General features: G+C 53.3%; 4 protein-coding genes across 4 annotated transcripts; 2 read left to right on the plus strand and 2 right to left on the minus strand.

Annotated features, from left to right (window-relative positions):
• Window positions 1-454: 454 nt before the first annotated feature.
• P170DRAFT_397666 (putative protein kinase Scy1) lies at window positions 455-3,845 on the minus strand. The gene is made up of 2 exons (XM_024846190.1): window positions 2,109-3,845; window positions 455-2,052 (listed from the first exon to the last, which is right to left on the minus strand). The coding sequence occupies exons 1-2, from the start codon at window positions 3,541-3,543 to the stop codon at window positions 728-730; spliced, it is 2,760 nt and encodes a 919-aa protein (XP_024709638.1). The 5' UTR covers window positions 3,544-3,845; the 3' UTR covers window positions 455-727.
• Window positions 3,846-4,200: 355 nt separating this feature from the next.
• Window positions 4,201-6,213, plus strand: P170DRAFT_431968 (branched-chain amino acid aminotransferase, cytosolic). Its single transcript, XM_024848159.1, has 3 exons — window positions 4,201-4,658; window positions 4,727-5,723; window positions 5,785-6,213. Exons 1-3 carry the CDS (start codon window positions 4,418-4,420, stop codon window positions 5,795-5,797), a joined length of 1,251 nt encoding a protein of 416 aa, XP_024709639.1. The 5' UTR covers window positions 4,201-4,417; the 3' UTR covers window positions 5,798-6,213.
• A 1,590-nt stretch (window positions 6,214-7,803) lies between these two features.
• P170DRAFT_431969 (uncharacterized protein) lies at window positions 7,804-8,033 on the minus strand. The gene has a single exon (XM_024848160.1). The coding sequence runs from the start codon at window positions 7,974-7,976 to the stop codon at window positions 7,809-7,811; it is 168 nt and encodes a 55-aa protein (XP_024709640.1). The 5' UTR covers window positions 7,977-8,033; the 3' UTR covers window positions 7,804-7,808.
• Window positions 8,034-11,645: 3,612 nt separating this feature from the next.
• On the plus strand, window positions 11,646-13,351 carry P170DRAFT_373289 (bZIP transcription factor). Its single transcript, XM_024845237.1, has 4 exons — window positions 11,646-11,694; window positions 11,772-12,177; window positions 12,242-12,816; window positions 12,894-13,351. Exons 2-4 carry the CDS (start codon window positions 12,003-12,005, stop codon window positions 13,026-13,028), a joined length of 885 nt encoding a protein of 294 aa, XP_024709641.1. The 5' UTR covers window positions 11,646-11,694; window positions 11,772-12,002; the 3' UTR covers window positions 13,029-13,351.
• The last annotated feature ends 1,601 nt before the right edge of the window (window positions 13,352-14,952 follow it).

Below are 14,952 nucleotides of genomic sequence, written 5' to 3' on the forward strand. Positions count from 1 at the left end.
GGTGACGTATGGGCGCCCGACGACTGAGGGGTAACGAGGGGCGGTGGAGCGAGACAGAATAATGAGCACTCGAAGGCCCCGACGGCAAGCGCCTGAAAGCGCGAGGGGCGAGCATTCTGATTCACGCCTCTCCGGTCTCTCGACTCGCGAAGATGACTCCGATTATTGCCCGGGGCCGCGTGTTTTGCGCATGGATTGCTTGGCAAGAGTGGAGACGCCATGTCCTCTGCGTCGAGGTTATCGTGATTACCGAGTACGTTGTATACTCTACGATCTCGACTCTACTTTGTTTAGTCCGTGAATGTGAACTCGCAGATAGGATTGGGCCGATTGGTGCGCCGGATTTATAATCATTCGCCGTTCTAATGCAATATATTACATACTCGTAGCTAACTAGATCAATCAATCACTCAATATATAAAGATATATATATAGAGAGAGAGAGAGAGAGAGAGAAATATCTTTACTATACAGAAGGCGGGGATTGCTCGCTATATGAACAATGTCCATCATATAAACTAATCAAATCAATGACTTTTGCATGGCACTTATTCCGAGCTCCAATAGACTGGGATATAATGCATGACCGGGTATTGAGTTCCACACATGAGATTCAGAGAGTAAAGGTTCCGTCATGTAAACCAACCCCGAAGGGACAGAAAGAGACCAAGCTGCCAAAACAAAAGCAAACGCTTCTTCGTTCATTTCGTCGGATTCTCCTCACGTTTCATAGCAAGCTTTCGTATTTCTCAAGCCCCTGTCTCGGGGGCGGCTGTGCTTGGGGTGTGTTGCTTTGCAGGAAGGAATTAGATGTCGTACTCGAGCCGAAGGCGGGTCTGCTAGAATTTGCTAGGCCACTTGTGAATGGCGGTGATGTGGTTTGTGATGGGGGTGGTGGCGGGATTGAGAATGCCGAGTAGTTAGGGGCGACTGGCGGTGGCATTGACCCGGGCATGGTGTTGGTGGTCGTCCTCATACTGGCTAGTGCGCCCAAGGATGGACTTGACATGCCATTTCCCTGGATAGGAGATTGATTGTTTGAGGAAGTCGGCATGCTCCACGAAGTAGAAGGCGACGGTTGCAAGACGGGGAAAGCCGGCGGGTTGGGCGATACCTGTCGAGAGGCCGAGGCCGGCTCTAAGGAAGGAAAGGAGCTCAGGTTGTAATCAGGAGTGATGGAGCGCACATTAAAGTTGGATTGTCTCGAAGGAGTGTCGGCTCTACCAACTGTGCTGGCAATGTTCGGTGGCCAGGGAGTTGCGGCCGTTGTAGGCTGCTGAGTAGGCTTTTGAGTAGCCAGCGTCTCGGAAACGAGAGTGCCCCCGAGACTCGCATCCTGGTCGGTCGAGCCGGTGAGACCTCGCCCAAGGACAAGCCGCTCAAAATTATCTCGTGAGGAGTCCGTATCGACTTGAAGAGCATGGGAAGCTTTCGAAGAGCTGTCGGCGCCGTTTTGGAACCCGCCTGAAGCCCCGCCGGAAGAGAGCTCCTGCAATTTCTTTGTCTGCTCCCGTTCGACCTTCGAGGAAATGGTTTTAATGGAATTCATGAACTCTCCAAACTGGCGCAGGTCCAAAAGGGGCCCCAGGCTGAAGCTCCACAGGACCGGGAGAACTTCCAATGCCAGAAAATCAGTATCGGCAATCGTGCCAACCTGACGGAACACGTTCAAGGCTGCCATCATGACAGCCGGCTCTTTCGTCTTGATCGCTTTCAATGACGGCACGAGCTTTTCCTGGATCGTATATTTGTCCAGAATGGAAGACTTGAGGGACTGGGGTTTGCTTTTCTGGGCCATGCCAGACAGGTCATCTTCTATCGTTTGCTCCTCGTCCACGGAGCCCCCGCAGAGTACGGCAAATGCATCCAAACAGCGAACTTTTATGGCAAGGCTGCTAGTACGGCTAAATGTGGCAGCGATCGGTGGAAACACCTCGTTCTTTACCGTGCTAAAGTCCAGGGTAGGGAGCATGACAGGAAGGCATCGGATTGCACCATCTGCCAAAGAATGGGTGGGCGAGTCTAAGCCCAGTCGCACCAAGGGAAGGATGTCTAGAGCGGTTAGGTACATCGTAAGAAAGCGAAAAGATGGGAAGGGAGTGGCAAACCTTCTTTGAAATCTTTACCGGAACAATTCTCCGCTAGAACCTTCATATTGTCGAGGATGACCATAAGACCTGCATCTCTTTTCGAATCGCGGTCGTTGTGAGAACCCTTGCCTGTTGGAAACACTTCCTTGAGTCGGGGTACTACCTTCTCCGGAAGTGTACGTCGTGCATTGGGGACGCGCTGGAGAATGACGAACACGTTCTGCAGGATGAGAGATAGCAGCTCCCGGTCTTTCAACTCCTCCAGGAGTGCGCCAAGAACCTTTCTCTCCAGGACGGACACAGGGAACTCGGGCAGTACTCGCTGCAGGCCACGCATGAACTGAGACTTCTCGTTGGGATTCTTGGCAGGCAGCGACTCCAGGAAGCGTATCGTCGATACCAGAACGTTATCAAAGTATTGAGACTGTTGGAATTCTCGCACATTCAGCCGCTGAGCGGGACGCCTGGTAATCAGTCTAGGCAGAACGTGCGTAAGAAGATCCTTTGGAATGGCACCGGAGCTGAGGAAATTATTGCCCTGTGACGGAGTGGTGGATGGTGAGCCGAGCAATTTCTTGTACGTAGACGCGTTGGAGTGCGTTTGTAGCGGAGACGTATGTGGCGTATTATAGAGAGCGATGATGATAAGGCCCAGGGAGAACAGGTCCGCAGAAGGGGTCACATTCGAATCTAGCACAAAGTCCGGGGACGTATAATCCAGGTTCAGTTGGACCGACGCAGGGAGTCGAGGATCCTGATAAAGGACTTCTGACAGCGCGAGCGGCGGGAGTGAAGAGCGGGTATCCGAAGAGTCGTGAGGACCCGCAAAGCCAAGGCCAGAGATTTTCCAGTCGGATTTGGCATTGATATAGATGGCCTCGGGATTTAGGTTCCCGTGGACGAGACCGGCCGACTCGTGGAGGAACTCCAGGCCTTTTGCCACCTGCAGCAGCCCTTTTTGCACCTCGAGCTCATCGATTTCGATATCTCTTCGCCTTCGGGTGCCGTCGCGCTCTTCCACCATGTAGCGCGTCGACCTGGCGGCGCCTCGCGACGAACCATCTTGGATATCTTTCTCCTGCAGAAGCCCTGCGAGAGATGTGGTGATTTGCTCGGTTGCAAACATGAGCCCGCCATTGCGAGTCTCTTCTACGGGTTCCAGGACTTGGAGAACGGAGGGATGCCGGAGTCGGGCCAGATTCCCGGCTTCACGCTTCAGGCGCTCAACAACATCCTCCTGCAGTTTCTTTGCGGAGGAGCTGGAGGTCTTTCCCAGCCCGCTGGACCGCAGATCAAGCGCCTTCTTGTCAAAGATAAAGATAGACGCTGTGGTACCGGTGGACTTTTTCTTCCCATCGTGGATCTTCCAGGGCCCCGAGATCACGGCGGCGTGGGGAGAGATCTGGTAGTTGGCCGATATGTTCGAACTCAGGGATTTCAGCGAGGAGAACATATTTTCTTCCCTCTGATTGACCGTGCTCGCACAAGATCAACTGATGATAATCCAAAGGCGAGTCTCTCCCAAATGCAAGCCAATAGCTCACCTGACCCCCTGCAATGGCGGAGTGATTAGCACGGCTCGGCCAGCTGCCGGATATCAAGCCGAGTGTAGTATGAGAAGTCCTCAACCACGACGCGAAGAGAAGCCGGGGGCAAGAAGAGCGCACATACAAGACACGAGACGAAAGAAACTACCGAGGGCCTAGAAGGGCCAGGAGTGATAACACGTCAGGGTGGGTTCCACCGGGGCCAGCTCTATTCACGGGATGCTTACTCCGGGGTGTTTGAGGGAACTCGAGTCCATCCGCCTCGTGCATGCCCGTCACGTGAAAGGGGCAGCCACCTGGCCGCCGGCGGGGCTCACCGCCTGCCCGATCCGCTCGACCGTCTGTCGCCCCATCCGACGTCGGCCGGCCTTTGATCTGCTCGATCATCTCGACCAGCTCGAGGCCTCGCGGGCCTGTTTGACTCGGAGCCGGGAAAGTGGCCTATTGGGCGACCGGTCTCTGGCAAGAAACCATGCGGTAGGTTATTCAGCATGAGTCAAGGACTCAAGGTCCTGGCGCAGCGAAAACGTCCGTCGTGTTCTCATTGGCCCGCCGTCCTAGATCGGCTATCGGCTCGTCCGGAGTTGTCGCCGGGGTCCGTCGACGGGAAAAGAGTCACCGACTCAACCCCAGAACTAGTCAACTTTTAAACTCCGCTGTCCGCGAAGTCCATCCACATCCACCCCCCCTCAATTCCTCCCGTCTACGCCTGTGAATCCGTCTTTCTCCCTCTGACAACCTTGGTCTGGTATTGGAGCTCCCCGCACATTGTTCTTGGCCATGAAATCCCTTCTTCATTTGACTCGCCGCAGGGCGTTGCATAGCTTGGCCGTCCCGCGCGTACTGCCAGTTCAGTCCTCCGCCACGTTCAATCACCCCTGCCGGCGGAACTTCAGTGCCACTTCAGCTGCGGCCTCGCAACTGGCTGGCCTCGATCCCGCTAAACTCGCGGTGACGAAAACAACCACGCCGAAGGAATTGACGGCGTCCAAGGACCTTGTATTCGGCAAGACATTTACTGGTATGTGCCCTCCGTCGAACTGCTCTGCTCTGCTGTCGATGGTTACTGACGCGTTGACCATGCTCTAGATCATATGCTCTCCATCGAATGGTCCGCAGACAATGGCTGGCACACCCCCCAGATTGTACCTTACCAAAACCTGAGCTTGGATCCCTCGGCGTGCGTGTTTCACTACGCGTTCGAGTGCTTCGAGGGCATGAAGGCATACAAGGACAGCAAAGGCCAAATCCGGTTGTTTCGCCCCGACAAGAACATGGAGCGTCTGAACAAATCTTCCTCGCGCATTGCCTTGCCCACCGTCGACGGCGAAGCCCTCACCAAGTTGATCGGGGAGTTTGTGAATCTGGACAGTCGATTTATTCCTGACGCCCGGGGATACTCGCTCTACCTCCGACCCACCATGATTGGCACCCAGAAGACCCTTGGTGTGGGACCCCCGGGCTCCGCTCTTTTGTTTGTGATCGCAAGCCCCGTCGGCCCTTACTACCCCACCGGATTTAAGGCGATCTCTTTGGAGGCCACTGACTATGCCGTCCGAGCCTGGCCCGGTGGCGTCGGAGACAAGAAACTGGGTGCTAACTACGCACCTTGTGTTCTGCCCCAGCTGAATGCCGCTTCAAGGGGCTTCCAACAAAACCTGTGGCTCTTCGGAGAGGAAGAATACGTGACAGAGGTCGGCACCATGAACCTCTTCGTGGCGCTGAAGAACAAGGAAACGGGACAGAAGGAGTTGGTGACTGCACCGCTGGATGGGACGATTCTTGAGGGTGTCACTCGAGACTCTGTTCTCGAGCTCGCTCGTGAAAGATTAGTGCCAAAGGGCTGGACCGTGTCTGAGCGCAAGATCAGAATGTCGGAGGTTGCCGAAGCGGCCGACGAGGGAAGACTCGTCGAAGTGTTTGGCTCTGGTACCGCGGCAATCGTGAGTCCCGTGCGGTCTATCAGCTACCGGGGTAAGTCGGTGGACTGCGGGCTAAAGGAAAATGAAGAGGCTGGCGAGATCGCTCTCCAGATGAAGAATTGGATCGAGGGAATCCAGTACGGCGACGAGGACCATCCCTGGAGGTGAGTTGTGCCCGTGTACCTTTGTCCTCCCCCAATTCGCCTGGGCTAACCGTCTTCCTAGCTATGTTCTATAAACGACAATACCATCCTGTCGGGAGGTAAGTCGGCAATTTGGCTTTCTGCCGTGAGCGTTTTGTAGGACAAAAGAGAGGGTGGAAATAACGGGGTTCGGTCATCTTGTTCATTATCCATGATGTTGCATGAGCGCCGCTGTTATAGGATACGGCATGGAACCAGCCCGTCGGTCCTTTCATTGATTCCGGTTGTTCTTTTGGCAATCCTGGGAAGGAGCGAGGGATGGGGCGGATGAAGCACTTGGCAATCTTTTCCGACTCCTCGGTCGCCCACGGCGCTTTGGTGCTAGCCACCAGCAACCGAAGAGCGCGACCTGGTATTCTGCAGAAGGCAGCACTTGCAAGAGTGTACATAGTCCCGATTTGAATTTCAGACATTGTCGAGGTCCAGTGACCCCGACTGTCTTGTTTCGGAGGCACCTATAAACCCAACCCCTCACGTCGTCGCTGATTCTTCCAAGGAAAGCCATCCAGCAGGCGCAATCCACCGTGCTAGGCAGATCTAATGGGCAGTGCCGCGTAGATATTGCCTACCAGAGAAGCAATTCTGTTTAGTCGAAGCCTACACAGGCCAACCATCCGGCCGCATTAGATTCTTTGGGGCCAAATCAGTTTCACGTTCGGAGGCCGATGCCCGTACGCCCCGTGCGTATGTATGTGTGCGTATGTACAGGTCCAGTATGCATCGATACTGCCTACTCCCTATGAAGAGTAGTTCTGGATCTCCACTTGGGACTCCACGCAAACGGCCCCCCCTCGACAATCCACTCCAAGAACTGACAGCCATTCGACTCCCGGGGCCGGGACGGGAACGATCAATTTCCACTAGCATTTACTCCGTAGTGCTACACACGGAATAACACGCGGAGGGTGGATCCCCCCCTCCTCGACAGGAAAGAAGACTAAAGGCGTTGATCCCGACCGGACGATGCAGGCTGTGTCCGTTTGCCGGTGGGCCCTGAATACGACGAAAGGCCTGAAACAATGCACGCAACCTGACTCACCTCCCTTGCAGGTGAGCCGCAATGCTCCCTCTCCAATGGCACGACGTCCTACGAAGGTGCTATTTCTGTCGAATCCCCACCCGGTGAGGACGGACATCGGATGGAGAGTGTCCGTCCAAGCGCTATCGCCGCCTCGTCAACGGAATACCAGCTGCCTACTGGACACCGCCGGACCAGCTAATGCAGGCGCTATCATGGATCTCTCTGGTTTCCAGCGAGGGAATCCCCCGTCGGGTGGCTGTAGTAATTGTCATCATGCATCGCACCACTCGAAGGAGCCTGAGGCTCTTGGAATCCTGCAGCTGAACTGGGGCTGAGTGCATACATCCCTGCAATCATAATGCCCGGGCTGTTGTTGTTATCATTCACAGTGTCATGGTTTCGGTATTTTCGAGGAGTGTACTTGATGTATATGGGAGAAGACAGCACACGGGGGGGGGGGATGATAGTAAACCAAGGACCGTACGCAGATGGAGTAGGTAAAATGACCTTTCGTCCTCTCTGATATCGCCCAATGCACTCCATGCACAGGTGTTATTTATTTCATCTTATTAACGGAGTAATTTACCCCCAGAACATTCGACGGCCAGGTCAGTTGAGGATTCCAAATTAGGGATATGGTGTTGTATAGGAGAGAACCTCTTCAGTGCGCCACAATCTGTTAGTTCTGGCTTCTGCAGTCGCTTGGACTGCCGTGGCTTCATGCGCGGGAAGTACGGTCCCGGTCCTTATCTATTGCACGTAATCTACCTGACGGGTTGACATGGAAGTAGTTCAAAGTAAGATGTTTAATCGATAGTTATCAGATTCCCACCATCAGAGCAGAGGGGAAGAGATGTGCACTCTGTCGAGAAGCGGCTCAACAGTCAGCCAAGTCCGACCACGTGTGTGCGCCCCGTACCCCATAGTCTACTGTAATGTATGTACATGTACCATCTCCGCGGCTGAAATTCGTAATCTTCGCAAAAATTTACGCAGGAGGTTAGCGGCCTTCCAGGGGTACCCGACTAGGTACACACCCTCCTTTCGTTGATGGATAACCATTTCTGTATTCGGTTCCCAGGAGACTGAATGGTGGTTGCACAGAATCGTCTTCTGCTCATCATTTTTAATTTCGTTCCATTCATTGATTTATCTTGCCCGCGCTCGTCGCTGGTTTGGGCAATGTTATGCATTCCCCGTCAGACATCCTGCAGATCCGAAGGGAGCATTAGGGATATTATTATTAGCACTAAAGAAATACGCCATGAGAGGGGGCCGAATGCTTCCAGATGTTTGCTAGAATGTTCGAGGAGCCCGTCCTGTACGCCTGGTCCAATAGACACGCCCTGAGGGGCTTATGCCGGGCAAACCAGCGGGGACCATGCCAGCCAAGGGGGTGGGCAGCGACATCAAACCGAATTAAATGATTACCATGCAGAGATGAGCTGTTTCTGCACCGGGCTTGGAAGGCATAAATGTGCATTCTACTGCGCAAGTGCATGTCTGCCAAGTAGCACCTAGTATGGTATGTAAGTTTCGGGCCATGGGGCCCAAACGGGTAAAACTGCGGAACACTCATACGAGATGGGGTTACATGGTTACATGCCCGGGGTTGCGAACTGGAGGGAGACTTGGAGCGGTGCTGAGTGGATGTTGTGCCCAGGCCAAGGGAACGCGGCCAGGATCAACAAGACATCAACCTGTCATTGGCGTGATATCCACGCCGAGGGGCGTAGCACTAGCCAGGACTGACCAATGGGCGGGCCCATCTTCAGCCCTACACATCCATGGGAGGGGGCCTTGGTCTAGAATTGCCCTTTCTGGTTAGTGCGGTCGCCCGGTGTTCAGCAGATGATCGTATTAGAAATCATTCCATTCCGTAAGAAACATGTACCCGTAGGTATTTGAGCCTCAAGTCTTAAAAAAAAAAAAAAAAAGGACATTCCGGAACTCCGAGTGTAAACCAGATACTGCCATGATGACACTTCACCCTGTGATGTTTAGATCCTGCAAGGGCGAAGATGGAGGGTGTGGGATTCAGAGGCGATAATTAATTCGGCTACCATCATTTCTTAACAGTGAATACAGACAAGGCTATGGGTGGCGACCCAATCTGGCAAGTGTCTTGAGGGTTCTGACTGGTTTCATGTTATAGCACAGCATGTTGGTCTCATAGCCACTTAACCAGGGTGCCTGGAATGTTGGACAAAGAGTGACCCAATCAGGATATTATCATAGCCGTGATGTACAGTAGATCGTGTCCCAGAAGGGGGGCCGTTTCCCCTTTCGGGACAGGAAGGCCAAAAAAAAAAAAAAAGAAGAAGGAAAGAAAAGAAAAGGAAAGAAAGCAAGGAGATCAATGGGCGAAGAGAAATGATGGCAAGGCTGTGTGGAAGATGTCGTGCAAAGTGAGTGCCTTGGGCTCTTTTTGGTCAACTCGAACAAACAATGTCCATGTCAGATGACCGGCCGATCCGTCAGTTCCCCCCCAACGAAATTCCTAATTAGTTGCAAATCCAAATATCGTCACGATTCTTCAGGGCAGGTTCGATTTGAGGGATTACGAGAGAAGGATTTATCCGAAAACAAAAACTAATCACGCGAAGCCTACCCATCCATTTGGAGACAGGTGAGATCTTTATCCTCTAGTGTGTTGCCAAGATCAAGGGGTGCAACGTGGCAGGAGTCGAGACCGTGCACCCAGCGCCGCTCAGTTTCCAGCCGCTCTTTGGGATCCCGTCTGCAGACGACGGACGCAGGAGGTCAGTTGCATCGCTTCCATCGCCAATTGGGGATATCAGTGTCGAGGGCTGGGATTGGACATGACGGAATCGAGGTAGGTACTCCATGCGGCTGGTGACACTATAGCCCCGAGGCACTCGTCACTCCAGATGGGTGGTCTTGACTTTGCTTGGAGGCTAAAAATATGGCGACGTACAGACAGAACCTAGTCTATTCGGCCGAGCTGCGCCGTGCACAATCCGGAGCATGTGTGACACTTTCTAGAAACCACTCGCAAGGGGCAACTGGGGTTTACGGGTTATCCCTCTGACAGTCCCTACTGGCACATAGTACCATGTGCGCCGCGTAGGGGTGGACAGGCCATCCTCCGCAGATAGCATTCATTACTGCGTACTCTTAGTCCGTCGTAGGCCTACTCCGGAGTACAATTGCTCGGTTGCTCCACCGGCCGTATTCTACTAGTAGTACGGAGGAGGTGGTCTAGTCTTGGGCGGCTGGAGCCGAGACCACAAGGCACTCCGTACTGTCCGTGCTGGAGGAATACTGAACGTGTGACATCCATCTCAGGAAATACACCCCCGAGGGTCACCGTCGGGCCTACTGGGTGGAGATCAACATCAGGATCAAGATAGGAGCGTCCTGATAACCCAAGAGTTCGATGTGGACAGGATCCCTCCTCCGTATGAAGTGTGACAAGACGATGGAACCCACAGATCGTCGGATGACCAGCATATGGCAAGTGGTTTCCCGTCGAGAAGTCGAGGAAAATCCGATTCTGTTACCAACAATGGCAGGGTTTTGAAACGAGCGAACTGAGTTCTGTGTCACCATCCTGTACCTTTGCCTGATACCGGCGATACCTACAGGTATGGTACCACCAACAAACCCCGAGGGGGCAGACACGCACTAAAGCGAAATTCAGCCCCCTCCTTGCAGCAACACCCTGTCAAGCCACGCACCCATTCTTTTCAGAAACACTGAGGGCATCCATGCCGGTCTGGTCCACTCCCTCTCCCCCCCTCCCCACACCCCTCGTGCAAGGTCAACCATTCAGATCAGCAAGGAGGAGGATCATTCTTTTGATCGTATTGTACGGTATTTTATTTTAATTTGGGTTGTTTCCATCCGTCGCCGCGCTATTCCCAGTTCGACTTGAACTCGGCCGGCTTGGGAGACAGCTAGAAAGACTATCTACCGATTTGGAAAATGCCCGGTGCTGCACCGCAGATGTTTCAACTCGCTTTGCTGCAAGGTGAGGAATTCAGCCCATCATTGGCCTGCATCGTTTATACCACTTTGGGAAGTTTATTTTACTGGGAGTAGTCCCGGAGGGTACTATCAGGAAATTAAAAATCGAGGGCCAAAAAAAAAAAAGAAAGAAAGAAAGAGAATAAAAAAAAAGGAAAAAGAAAAACGCGAGGGGGCGCAAAACGGAGAAGTCGACAACGTTTCCGCTGTTATTTGAAATCCATCAAGCAAATCTCGTGGGCTTTACAAATCGAGGGTTGCCTGCGGAGGGACGCAAGTATAGCACAACCACGGGAAAGCCGTCCTGGTTGATTAATAGTATGTAAGGTAGGCAATCATAATCAATACCTACTGCGCTGGACAGGACCGACGTAACCGACGGAAACCACATGGTAACCGACCCCGGCTCAGCACTGCCTGTCTGGAATTATTGGATTTTCTTTTTATTGCTCATTCTCGGTCATCTCGGCCATCGGGGTCCGTTCAGCAGCCTCACATTCTGGGATTCCTTCAGCCCACACCGGGCATTAGTGACGCAGCCCTGCACATCTGCGCATCCATTCGGGAAAAGTTCCCTACCAACACATGGTTTCGCCATGCATACGCTGCGAGGCCCCAAGGCATCCCACCTTCCGTCCCCCCCTCGTCAAGAAACCCGCCTGTAAAATAATAATCATTAAATAAATAAATCATTAAATAAATTATAACCAGGATGTTAAATTAAAAAAAAAAAAAAAAAGATGACGGAAATTCCAGAACCTCAGGTCCTGTTCAAATCAAAAATAAAATAAATTTTAAAAAAAAAAAGAATAATCCAATAACAAATACAAATTCGTCGGACCACGGACTAGGACTGTTATCGCAACGGTTCACTCGCTCGTCCGTCACATCGGAGACCGGGGCTTAGCAGGCATAAACTAGGTACGGTCTCTCCAGCTGATCGACCAAGGCTCCGTTTTTGTTTTAAATACTGACCGGATTCCTGGCCCTCGTTTTAGCTTTTGTCTTATGGAACGTGCTGATCATATTGACGGGTACCTAATCTCCTTGGGTCCGGATCTATCTATATAGTCAACCTTGATCTCTCGTTTCCCCTCGACTTCTCGTCTTCTTTTCCATTCCTACAACCGATCCGATCCTCCTCTATTCTTCATCTATCCATTGCTTCGTAATCCGTTGATCTCCTTGCCTCATCGCTCTACGCTCCCGACCTCTGTTCTCCCTTCAGTATGAACCGCTCCGCTGGTTACCCGTATCACCAATCTCCCAGCTCTAGAAGCTCGTCGAGTCATGGCACCAGTAGTGCCTTCAGTCCGAATGCCAACCCCAACGAGGATTGGACTAAGATCTCAGATCTTGCCGAACGACGCCGCATCCAGAACCGCATTGCTCAGCGAAACTACCGTAAGTGACTCCTCTCGCGGACCGTCTCTGGCGACCTGGATCTGACCGTTGGTGGGTGCAACAGGCAAGAAGCTAAAGCGCCGCTTGGAGGATTTGGAAAAGCGGGCTGCCACCGCTTCGGTGTCCCCCGAACGGACCCTAGAGAAACCAGAAGCACCGAAGACCGTGCATTCCACCAAGCCTCGTGCGAAGACCCAGCGCACCCCCAAATCGACGGCCGGCGATGCCCACAACCGCAACCCTACGGAACGAGCTGCTCCCTATGACAGCTACTCAAGCCAGGAAGAGCGGGGGACCCTGTTCTCCCACCAGTGCACCCGCCAGCTCTCGGCGTCGCCGCCGCCGGTGTTTTCCTACCCATCGTACTCGCACCTGGATCCCTACGGACAGTCGGGGTACGGACAACCGCACCCTTACCACTCCATCCCAAACTCCTACCATGACATGTCTATACATGGAGAATACGGGACGCCGGTGCCTTCGATCATTCCGGTGACGATGACCAATGCGGGACCGACCAAGAGACATCCAGCCTATGCCGACGAGGACATCATCAGCCCGTTCAGCATGAGCTATGCGTCTATGGCCGGGATAGACTTGTGCCCGACTCCTCACCACCTTGCAGAGCCCAATATCCCGGTACATACCCTTCCCCGTTCATTGAACCGGTCTGTTCGGAGCCTCCAAGCCAGCAAGCGCTAATGCCATGCCTTCAGATGCCACCGCTGTCACAAGTGTACAGCGACGATCGCTCCTCGCCATCCACACCGGCAGAGCCATCGATCATGGCATGTCCTCTCACCCCGGAATCAGGCCCATGCTCCCCCCATTCGTTCCCTCCTTTGCTGTAATGACCTGGCTACGTCCCTTGTGGAGGGCACTGCATGTTTTGTGTTTCTACTTTTGACTGCTATATATAATGATGAGCGATACGATTGTTTGTTGCAGGGACTCTTTCCCCCCTATCTGATTTTCCTTTCCTTTCTCCTCTATTCCTACGTGATTGAACCCTACTCCGCTCCGGGGGGTTATCTTGTTTCTTTTGTGACTGTTTTCAATAGCCATTGTGTAAAACACGGCTAGCGGGGGTTATGGACGGGCGAATTTGGACGAGACCGATAGAAGCATTCTTCTCACGGGCGTTGATTTTTTTTTTTGGCAGTGGTTGGCGGAGGGCGTTTTTTTTTTTTTTTTTTTTGTTTTTGTTTTTATTTGAATTATCTCCTGCAGCGATACAGGATCAATCGATCAACTCGATCAATCAATCAAATCCACTCCCATCGAGCCCCTCCTGCCGCGACTAGTTATTATCGCGAGGCCTCACGTTTGGTGGACAAGGCAATTGGACGGCCCCCAACCAGGTGGAACCTCGGGGGCCTAAAGTGAGCGACGCTAGACAGGGAGCTCTGCAGTCGGGTGGCCTGTACTTTTCCCAGAGGCCGGAAGGACCAGCTGAGATTGCTCGTGCATCGTCGCCGGTTGACGATGGTCGTTCCACCGAGCTAAGGAAGCGACTTCTCTTAGCGATGCAATCGAATGGTCTCTCTGGGACGCTACTCTCGACTCCGCATCCGTCGCGAGGGAAATGGACCCCAATCACCATCGGGGCGAATGTTGCGACAGGATTGTCAACCTGGACGAGAGGAACTGCACGTGTCTGGCTGGTCGTCGGAGGAAGTTGCCGGGTTGATTGATTGATTTATTTTATTTGGAGAGAAGGCAAAGAACGCTGGCCGGGACGATCCGCCTGTCGATGTTCCGGCCAGACCGTCGTCTCTCCCATTCGTGGACTTTCTGTCTTCTTACACTCTCTCGTTCATTAGCCACTACCAACGACTCCCAGCGACTCCTCGCTCTTCCTAACTATTCCTAACTATTCCTGAATATTCCACTTCGGATGACCATTAATCATCAACCATTGTCCCTCCGCTGTCCGAGCTTTCCCTCCTATCTCCATTCTCCGAATACCTGCAGTGGGGCTCTGCGCAGAGGAGAGGGGGCGCCAACCTCGAATGAACGACGGTCCAAGAAGTCCAGGACATTCCGAGACTCGAGCCCGCACGAGTTGGTTAGTCCGTACGAGCTGCGCCTCCACCGAGTTGGCATGACGTGGTACCGTGCATGATCATTCGACGAGCGACTGCAGGCCCTGGCCCGGGAGCCGCCTTTAGGCTGTCGACTATTGACCCTGTGTGACCCGGACGAGGTTCACCTGCTTGTCCTACGGAGTCCTCAGGCCAGCGACTCCGTAGCAGGACTCTGGGGGAGGAGCGACGAGGTTTCAGAGCCTTCTTGCCCGTCTCGGTATAGCCCGCCCTCCGACTGTCTTACTCGGCCTTATCTTGGTTTCTCCTCCGTCGAGTCAGTCCTCCGGCATTAACGGGGTGCCAAACGCCGGATTTCAGCCTCCCGGGATTTCTCGCAATCGATGCATTTGCATTTGCATTTGCAATGCTTGCGGGCGGTGACTGTCTAGACGTCGGTCACATCCATGGATCCTTCGAGTCCCAGAGATTGGGTCCTTAGCGGGGGAGCCAATGCCCCGTCGCTCTGGCGGTCCTCTCTGCTCAGGAAGCGGGTATGCTCTTCCCGAGCCAGATCAACGCCGAGCGGGCCAATGACGGGCGGATGTCGGAAAACTGAATGCTGACAATCGGCATCGTGTGGAGGGGGAAAGTGGGGAGCAAAGGTAGGTTGGTTGGCTGACTTTTGGTTTGTCCAACATTCCCATCCCATCGCCGAGGGGGGGGGGCGTGCCGTTTGCTGGCACTAGCT

Source organism: Aspergillus steynii, assembly GCF_002849105.1.
Source record: "Aspergillus steynii IBT 23096 chromosome Unknown P170scaffold_1, whole genome shotgun sequence".
Classification (NCBI taxonomy): Eukaryota; Fungi; Ascomycota; class Eurotiomycetes; order Eurotiales; family Aspergillaceae; genus Aspergillus; species Aspergillus steynii.